At 39.2% G+C, this 10,510-nt stretch overlaps 1 protein-coding gene across 1 annotated transcript; it reads right to left on the bottom strand.

Annotated features, from left to right (window-relative positions):
- Window positions 1–1,930: 1,930 nt before the first annotated feature.
- On the bottom strand, window positions 1,931–3,768 carry LOC122280737 (ethylene-responsive transcription factor ERF115-like). The gene is made up of 2 exons (XM_043091745.1): window positions 3,378–3,768; window positions 1,931–2,699 (listed from the first exon to the last, which is right to left on the bottom strand). The coding sequence occupies exons 1-2, from the start codon at window positions 3,517–3,519 to the stop codon at window positions 2,131–2,133; spliced, it is 711 nt and encodes a 236-aa protein (XP_042947679.1). The 5' UTR covers window positions 3,520–3,768; the 3' UTR covers window positions 1,931–2,130.
- Window positions 3,769–10,510: the final 6,742 nt, after the last annotated feature.

Below are 10,510 nucleotides of genomic sequence, written 5' to 3'. Positions count from 1 at the left end.
AAAGTGTTCAATACAACATAATGGGCGCATGTCAAATGTTGCAGTACATACATTAACAAGATAAGCATCTAGATGATTTGATAATTTGGTGGGACTCTTTTCCTGAATGTATCTCACAAATTGTTTGATTAGAATCTTTGATGTAATATGTTGTTGTTAATGAATATTAACGAATATGTTGTTATAATATATTTATATATATATATATATATTTATATATTCAAAGTTTGATAATACTGCTATTTGGCTATTGTTTCTTTATAGATGGAGGTTCCAATTAATACAGCCGTTTTAATAATTTTGAGCGCAATGTAATTAAATATTATCGATCTGATAGTTGAAGGACAAAAACAAATACTTAAATCGGTCTGATATGTATAATTTCTTTAAACATAAGATTTATCAATAGATTCAATACCTGTTTCAAAAAAAAAAAAGTTAGTGGCCGGGATATAAAACGCAGTTGACATTTTAACGCGGTAGGTTGACGTACAAGCACAGATCATGAATATTCATGAGAACAGACTGACATAGTCAGACCGTTGTGCTAACCTACATATAAAAAATAAAGCCCACTTGGGTTTGTTTTGCGCTTAGTTTCTGCCCTTATCGTAATTGACAGCCGAATTCCATGACCAGCCGATCTTATCTACAGTACTTCATCACTTTAGATTTCATTCATACCCAACTATATAATGCCCCAATAATTACCTTCGCAGCGGTATTATACGTACGTACCATTTTTATTTCCTCGTGTATAACTACTGTTATTAATATATATGCAGGTTCACGTCCTAAAAGAAGAAAAAGAAAAAGAGATCCAATTTTAATAATGAGAAGCTAGCTAGACATGAATCAAAGATCTTTTAAGTTTAGAAACTGACATGAATCAATTTTACAATAACATCTAATGTATTATATCTATATATATATATCAGGCTATATCAATTTTAATTCCTTAATTTATAGACTAAACATTTCCATACATATCAAAGTTTTACATTCAGCCGCGGCATAAAAATGGAGATCCAAATTAAGGTTATTTCAGATTCTATATTATATATGGAAAGCATGAACCTAGCTCGATATGCATGCACCGAGAGTACCATATATACCATGCACACAGAATAATACGGTTATATATATGTACTAGCTTAGCATCATATAACAGTTATTATTCCATTGGCTTCCATGCTGTACCATGCCGGCCGCATGCCTTCTTTCTCATGCTTTCTCTCCCTACGTACACACCATACCAGTATGTGCAGGTAATTTGCTAAAGTTGGAGCATCGCAAATTATAAACATGATTACATGCATCCTACCCTCGATCTCACCTGTAAGCTGTTCTGGTCTCTTACCCTAGGTTCCCATGTACACCCCCTGGAATAGGAATTAATTGCGCCACGTTTTTTTTACTATCCACACGAAATATGATTTAATCCCTCTCTCTCTCTCTCTCTCTCTCTCTCTCTGTATTTCTTGTTTCATATTTATGTATATACTTTTCGTAGTTAATTTAGTCGAAGTACACAACAAACCATTACCAATACGAAAGTACGCGTTCATTGGTCTGCTGAAACTCATCGCCGACATACGAATGTATCGCTGGAGAGGATTAGCTTGTTAACACAATATATGGAAACCAGCTGCTGCGAAGATTGGTACTTTTTTTTTGCGTTGCCTATACCGTAATGTATATTGTGATAGGAATTATCATTATTTATAGTATTCTCTGTAAGTTGGGAAGATCGACCCTAATTAATAGCCCCACGCCCAATTTTTTGGGGAAGTAATAGTTCTAGATATATAATTCATGCAAATTATATATAACTACTATACTGCACCTCTGGAAATAAGTCGCTTATTTTTCTTTCTGATCAGTAATGCAAATCTAAAATAATCGAGCCAATATAAATGGAAACTGTCACTGAAAATGCACCACTCTTTATGCTTCCAAAATTTCATCAAACACTTCTTGATTACACTTTCCTTGAAAGTTTCATAAGAAATATTTAATCAAAGAAATATGGGAAAAGACATAACATAGCCCCTATAGTTAATTTGTTTTGGGTTTACCTTAATCCTTAAACTAACTTTTCTGTACTAACCTCTTGAGTTCGGCCCGGTGTCAAAGTCTCCTGTTCGTATGATGATCAGGATCAGAACTAGAAGAAGAAGAACTTCCAAATCGCGCCGCAAATCTTAGAAACTGATCGTGATGTTGTAGTTGTTGAGATGGTATGGAAGATGATGACGAAGACGAAGTTGATGAAGTCTGCGAAGCAAATCTTTCCGGCCCGTATTGACTAGGCAGAACAGCATAATTCAAGTTATTATCTCCACTCTGAAGAAGTTGTGCATATTGAAACAGATTGGGATATGTTTCTTGAGAAAGAGATTGACTAGGAGCATGCATATGAACTATCGGTACTTGTTCAGTCGCCAAATGAATGTCTTGATGACGAGTTGTAAGGTAACCTATTTCATTCCTCCCTTGAACTCTTTCGGGGAAGTTAAGCTTAGCTTTGCTTCCTTTGAACCTGAGAGCTGCTTCATCGTAAGCAAGAGCTGCAGCCTCAGCTGTGTCGAAAGTGCCGAGCCAAACTCTGGCTGCCTTCTTGGGGTCACGAATTTCGGCTGCCCATTTGCCCCATGGTCTTTGCCTTACTCCTCTATAATGTCTCCTCCTCACGTTCCCTACAAAGAAATGTTGATCTTGTCTTTGTTTTATATGTAATAAGTGAAAATCCAGAAAAATTATTCAGACCATATATACATGATATTTAAGTACATTAATTATTTCCACGAATCACTGAAAACCTCGGAATCTTTATTGCTAAAAATAAGAAACTTTAAGCATAAGTTGGAAAGCAAAATAAAACTTGAACCCGGGAGAGAACCGATTATGTCCAGAAAGGAAGATACACGGGATATACTATTCGCATATGGCTAGACTATTTCAAGATTGTGGTACGCCTCAACACTGCACTTAGGTATATGTACTGAAAAGTATATATATGAGAAAGCTATATATATATTTCACTAATGTTTGCACCCTCTTACAGCCAAGAGGAAAGAACTCGTATCAATTCCATATGTTAATTAATAAAGAAAAGAAAATTAATCAACAATTAAATAATGGAAACTGATAACAGGAAGTGATAAAATTAGAAGGAAAATAGGGCTACAAAAATTAAATTTATATTCAAACCCTAATCGATTTTCAGTCAGTGAGTCAACATTCATATATTGGAGAGAATCCTGAATACATGCACCGGCCAGTATTATTATCACCATCCATTAATCCAACATAGAAAGGTTAATAATCAAAAAGAGATATCATAAAATCTTAACTTTGTTAATAATGTGAAATACCCTGATCTAGTGTGGGTTGAGACTGATCATCCTGTTCCCTCGTGCTGGATTGAGATGTGATTAATGGGTTTCCATGCACCTGAACTGGGTTTTGGCCTCTGTTACTAATAACTTGAGCCAAGGCCGAAACCATGACAGACATGTCTTGTTGTGATCGAGCCGAGTAGATAGGGAAGATGTGATCCTCCTCTTTCTCCTCCTCTTCATTGGAAAGAAGGGGCCTCTTCCCATGTTTCCGATCCACTTTTACCTTTTTGATGCCGGCCTTGTTATATATATGGTTCTGCTATATCATGCAGGCCAAGCAGTTCCAGAAAGAAAGAAAGAAAGGAAATAAAGAAATGAGAGAACAAGAAAGGAGAGGAACTAGGTTTGGTTTGCTTGAGGGATTTTAAAGCCGTCCTACTTGGTATCAACTTGACAGATGGGTAGGAAACCTTTGATATCGCTTGACTTTTTTTTTTCCTCCTCTTTACGGGTTTCGATGTGTACATAAGCATTTTCACTACAAGAGAATTGATTTTTTGAGTCAAAAAATTGTCTAAAAAAATCCAAATTTCGTCTCTAGAAATTTTTGGAGACAAAAAATTTTTGTTTCTATTTTGTCTCAGAAAGACCGTCTCAGAAACTTTTTGGAGACAAAAATTGATTTTCGTCTCTAAAAAGTACTTTTAGGGATGAAATTGGGCGGAACCAGTTGAAACCGTTCGAACGGAATTTTTTTTTTAAGACAAAAAAATGTCATCTTAGAATCAAGTTCGAATAAAAAAATTTCTATTCGAACTTACACTTTTGTATGAACAACATGAAATGTTAATTCGAACTAATAACCATATCTAATCAGTTTCGTTCGAACTAACACATTTTTAAGTGACTTTTGTTCGAAGAAAAATATTAACCATTCGAACAAACAATCTATTTTCAAAAATCTTCTATTCGAACAGAGTTTTGAAAAATAACGTTATTCGAATAAATATTTAATTGTTCAAACGAACGTACGGAATGTATTTCCCGATACGTTCGAATGGGTTGTTTATATTCGAATGGGTATGCATAAATGGTAATTTACCATTTGTACGAGTTATTTAAAGTTCGAACAGTATTGGTCAAATAGAATGAAATTTAATTTAAAAGAACATATTAATATTACACAAATTGTAATGATATATACATCAATTGTTCAAATGTTTACAAACATCATAAATAAAGGCAATTAAAAAAAATTAAATGAATTATGATTGTGGTGGTAGTGGTGGCATAGAGTTTTGGGACATCATTGACTGGAATTGGTCAAACATTTTTTGGTTATTTAATTGTAGCCTCTCTTCTAATCTTGCTTCTAAATTTGCTGCTTGATCTAATCGAGTTAGCAACTCTTTTTCATTTGACCTCAATCGTTCTATCTCAAGTGCAGTTTCCTCTAATTTCTTAATCTTGTTGCCATTTAATCTGGATTTAGAAGAGGATGACGATGTTGAGGATAGCTTCACGAAACGTCCTAAGCGCTCAAATATCCAGAACGTGATCGAAGAATTTGAGAAAAAATTTGAGCATCGTTGACAGATGATTCATCAGATGGATCCGCAGTAGTTTCTTTAAGAGATATCATCTTATCTTACAAAAAAAAAAAACATTAAAATTAGTATAGGTAACAAAAATATCTTTAGACAATGGAATTAAATAAACTTAAACTTACATAATTTGTCCCTGCCTCAGGATTGCTCCAAACACCATCACGATTTTTATGTGCTTTAGCATACAATTGGGTCAGATCATAGTCAGCAGGACTTTCTTCTTGCTGCAAAATGAAAATCAATATCAGAATTTAAATAAGAAAGTGTATATATTAATATTTAATGGGGATTAGAATAACTAACAATTTTTTTTTTATAAGCGATGAAAAGATCGAGAACCTGTATGATGGTGTATCGTTAAATTTGATCTATTTGCTTTGTTCACCGTACTCCGTTGCTAAAATAAAGTATTATAATTTTATGTTTAATACATCTATCATAAATTATTAAAAAAAGATAGTAGGAAAATTACTTGATAAGCAGGATCTTCAAACAGATCACAAACTTTCTCCCATTCATTTGGTGGCATTGCTTGGAATGGATTTTGACAGGCCTCTGTCATAGTACTGAACTTCTGATAGTGTGCATGGCATCAACTTTTGTACCTCCAGAATGCATTCGACATCAATTCCTCCATCGTTAGTCGATCATCTCGCCGGCCAAAATTTAGTTCAAACTCGTCCTTTAAAAAATTATAAACAATTAGTATAATTTTAAAAGTTATTTAAATTAACATATTATACAAAATAACTTATTACCAGGTAACGATTTTTGATGTGGTCTTTCACATCTTGGGAAACTTTAGCCTAGGAGGATATAGCCATTGTGACGCCCCCAAATCCCCACGCACGAACACGGGGAAATCGAGACGTCCGGATGATGACATCACGGGTCACCATCCTAACGACGTGTGCCAAGTGTGTGCAAAGGCAACAAAGTGCACGAGAAGAACGCAACGAAAAGCAAGTCAATAACTAAGTACCAGAATTTTTCTTGTTTAATACAAGGCTATTCCAAAACGTACATAAATAAAATATTACAAAACATGCAGATAATATAATATCAAATACAAAGCATAACATCAGCAACCCGGCAGAGCCTCATCCTCGGGCTCAGCCTCCTCCTCCTCATCCTCGAACTCTGCACCAAAAGCTACGGAACCAAAAATGGTGCCGCAGGTAAGTAAAACCCAAACACCACCAGATAAAAACACATAGAACTCAAACAACATGGATGCAAGAAAAGCCAATGCACATGTCCCGCAAAACCACATTTTTACCACGCACGCCAAAAACCCATTTGGCCCAATAAAAACATATCCTTAAAAACCACGCCTCGCCATTATCCCAGATAATGGCCCAAACCACCATTTTCCCGGAAAATGGATCAAAAGTCTCGAAAAACCAACATCGCCATTTTCCCAGAAAATGGCCCACATTCGAAAACCATAAAACAATAAATCAAGCAACTCCGTCCTCCATCCATCCGACCCCGAACTCCTCGGACTCAGTCCGAAATCAACCAACCAGCAGATAAAATAAATTGAATGAGCGATATATATTTAAATCTGAAAATAGGGTTTGAAAAATACTTACAGCACTATACGGTAATTTTAGAAAACACCCGGCGTTGCAAACGGCGATGAAAAAGCAACGTTACAGTGAAAATTCACTGTGGCCGTGGGTTGTGAAATACCCACTTTTGAACAGGGACAAACCAGGGCTTGGGATCGATAGGGAATGGTCTAGGGATGATTGTGAAGCTATTGGAAGTGGTGGTTGGCCGTGGGTGGCGGCGAAAACGCCGGATTTCCCAAAAAGGAAAGCTAGCTCGTGGGAGCTGTTCCGGTGGTCGTTGGAGGCCGGAAATAGGTGGGTTAGGACGGCAAGGGACTAGTGATGAAGTGGTGAAGAAATAGTGGCCGGAGGTGGAGCGACGGCGGCGGATCGGAGCAAAAACCGTGTAGCATTTGGAGGGCTTTTCCGGCCAAATGGCCGGCCGGATGGGGGTGGGTTTTGGTGGGAAGGTGCGTCGGAGGGAGGTGAGTCGAACGGTGCCGGCGGTGAGCCGCACGGTGGCCGGACGGCGGCGGTTCGAAGGGTTGAAGGCTCAGGCGTGAGAGAGAGAGAAGAGAGAGAGAGAGACCGGGGGGGTCGACGCGGGGAGAGAAAAAAAAGAAAAAAAAAAGAAAAAGGAAGGAAAAAGAAAGAAGAAAAAAGAGAAAAATGGGAAAAAGAAAAAGGAAAAAGAAAAGAGGTGTAGGGAAAGAAGATGAGGTCTAACCCTCATTCCGGGAAAACCACACTAAACCGCCGCAAAGATATTAAAAACTGTAAACAACTAAAAGAAATAAAACACAACATCAATTAAATTAAAAACTAATTTTAAAACACAATAATTTAAAATAAATAACTAATATATTAATTAAAATAAAAACAACCATTTCAGCGAAAATACACTCAAAAGTGGGTCATCACATCCTCCCCTCCTTAAAAACAAATTTCGTCCTCGAAATTTGCAAGATCAACCACCAACTTAAAGCAAGCCACAATAAAGCACATAAACCAACTGTGACCAAGATTAAGATACATACCTTCATTATTCAAACAAGTATGGGTACTGCTCCTTCATGTTCGCTACTCGCTCCCAAGAGAAGTCTTGAGCTAACGGATCTCCCCAAGCCACTTTAACCAAAGGTATCGTCTTAGACCTCAACTGTTGCTCCTTCCAATCCATGATCTGCGACGGAACAACCTCATAAGTGAGATCCGGTTACAACTGAATACCCGCTGGGTCGACAAAGCGTGGCTCTTACTGTCCAAAGCTCTTCTTCAGGGATGATACGTGGAAGACATCATGAGCATCCCCAAAATAATCTGGCAAAGCAACTCTATAGGCGACGGACCCTACCTTCTCCAGAATCTGAAAAGGGCCGACATACCTCGGATCCAACTTCCTCTTCTTACCAAAACGCGTAACACCTCTCATGGGAGAGACTTTAAGGTAAACCCAATCACCAACTTCAAAAGACAACTCTCTCCTCCTGGTATCAGCGTAGCTTTTCTGGCGACTCTGAGCTGCCGCCATTTTGTCTCTGATGATCCGGACTTGGCTTTGCATTTCTTGAATTATTTCGGGTCCAATTATCCTACTCTCCCCGACTTCATCCCAACACAATGACGACCTGTACTTTCTCCCGTAAAGAGTTTCGTAGGGAGCCATTTGAATGGTCGCATGGAAGCTGTTATTATATGCAAACTCGATGAGCGGCAAATGGTTTTCCCAACTCCCTTGAAAATCCATGACACATGCTCGCAACATGTCTTCAAGGGTCTGAATTGTGCGCTTTGACTGGCCGTCTGTCTGCGGGTGATAAGCAGTACTGAACTTCAACTTAGTACCCAAAGCTGCCTGCAAACTCTTCTAGAACTGCGACGTGAACCTCGGGTCTCGATCCGACACTATACTCTTTGGTATGCCGTGCAGCCGCACTATCTCCTTGACATACAAGCGGGTCAACTTACCCAAAGAGTCGGTGTTATTAACAGGCAGAAAATGAGCACTCTTCGTTAACCGGTCAACAATCACCCAAACAGAATTTTTCCCACTAGGCGTTCTTGGCAAACCCACTACAAAATCCATCGTGATGTCATCCCATTTCCACTCAGGAATAGGGAGGGGTTGGAGCATACCTGCAGGTCTCTGATGCTCGGCCTTCACTTGACGGCATGTGTGGCATTTCTCAACATATAAGGCAATATCCTTCTTTATTCCATCCCACCAGTAATTTTTCTTCAAGTCCCGATACATCTTTGTACTGCCAGGATGAACTGAATAAGGGGCCGCATGAGCTTCCGCCATGATCAGTTCTTTGAAATCTGAGTCCTTGGGGACCACTCTGCGATCTCGGAACCGAAGTATCCCATCATTATCCATGCTATAATGCAACGGCCCTCGAGATTTTCTGACTCTTTTTCTGATATTCAGCAGCTTCGGATCCTTCCTTTGGAGAGTTTTCGATTTTTCAAAATCAGTCACCCGAATATTAAGAACTGAAGATAAAACCTCTTCTTGCTGCGAACTCGCTATGAGGAGCCTTCTCATCCCACAAAGCAACGAATCCAATTCTGACGGCTCGGCTTCATCTTCTAAGTGCGACTTCCGGCTCAAAGCATCAGCAACTATATTAGCCTTCCCCGGATGGTACTTAATCTCACACTGATAGTCACTGATTAGCTCCAGCCATCGCCTCTGCCTCATATTCAGATTTTTCTTGGAAAACAAATGCTTCAAGCTCTTGTGATCAATAAATACCTCGCAAGCTTCCCCATACAAGAAGTGCCGCCAGATCTTGAGGGCAAAAACAATCGCAGCCAATTCTAGATCGTGCGTCGGATAATTCTTCTCATGGTCCTTTAGCTGACGAGATGCATAGGCAACAACCCGTCCTTCCTGCATAAGGACACAACCCAAACCAAACTTAGACGCATCACTGAAGACTACGAATGGCTTATGCGGTTCTGGGAGCGCTAACACCGGTGCTGTCGTCAACCGGTTCTTTAATTCCTGGAAGCTTCTCTCACATTTCTCTGACCAAACAAACTCTGTATTCTTCCGAGTCAAAGCTGTGAGAGGTCCGGATAGGCGAGCAAAACCCTCTACAAATCTTCGGTAGTACCCAGCCAGCCCCAAGAAACTCCGGATCTCGCGCACTGTAGTCGGGCCCTGCCATGACAAAATGACTTCTACCTTACTAGGATCAACAGCCACTCCGTCTCGGAAAATTACATGCCCAAGAAATTTAACTTCTTCCAACCAGAATTCACACTTACTGAGCTTGGCGTACAGTTGGTGTTCTCTCAATTTCCCAAGTACCAGACGAAGATGATACACATGCTCTTCAACATCTCGGGAATAAATTAGAATATCATCAATAAATACTACCACAAAGGAATCCAGATAAGGTCGAAACACTCGATTCATTAAATCCATGAAAGCTGCAGGGGCATTAGCTAACCAAAAGGCATCACCTTAAATTCATAATGCCCATACCTTGACCTGAAGGCAGTTTTAGGCACATCCTTGTCTCTGATCCTCAACTGGTAGTATCCTGACCTCAGATCAATTTTAGAGAACACGGCTGCTCCTTGAAGCTGATCAAATAAATCATCAATCCGCGGGAGAGGATATTTATTTTTGATGGTCACCTTGTTTAATTCCCGATAATCAATGCACATACGGAGGGTTCCATCTTTCTTTTTAACAAACAAAACCGATGCACCCCACGGTGAAGTACTAGGCTGAATAAATCCCTTCTCTACCAGCTCTTGCAACTGAGTCTTCAACTCTTTTAATTCAGCCGGTGCCATGCGATAAGGAGCTTTATGCACAGGAGCCGCTCCAGGTTCCAAGTCTATAACAAACTCCATTTCCCGCACAGGGGGTAGTCCGGGCAAGTCGTTCACAAACACATCGGGGAATTCTTCCACAACTGGAATGTCTGTCAAAGACTTCTCCTCGGACGGCGTGGACACCATCTGAACTAAGAATTTATCCGCT

Source organism: Carya illinoinensis, chromosome 11 (assembly GCF_018687715.1).
Source record: "Carya illinoinensis cultivar Pawnee chromosome 11, C.illinoinensisPawnee_v1, whole genome shotgun sequence".
Classification (NCBI taxonomy): Eukaryota; Viridiplantae; Streptophyta; class Magnoliopsida; order Fagales; family Juglandaceae; genus Carya; species Carya illinoinensis.
Note: the sequence above shows the minus strand (reverse complement) of the source record. Positions and strands in the feature narration are given on the sequence as shown.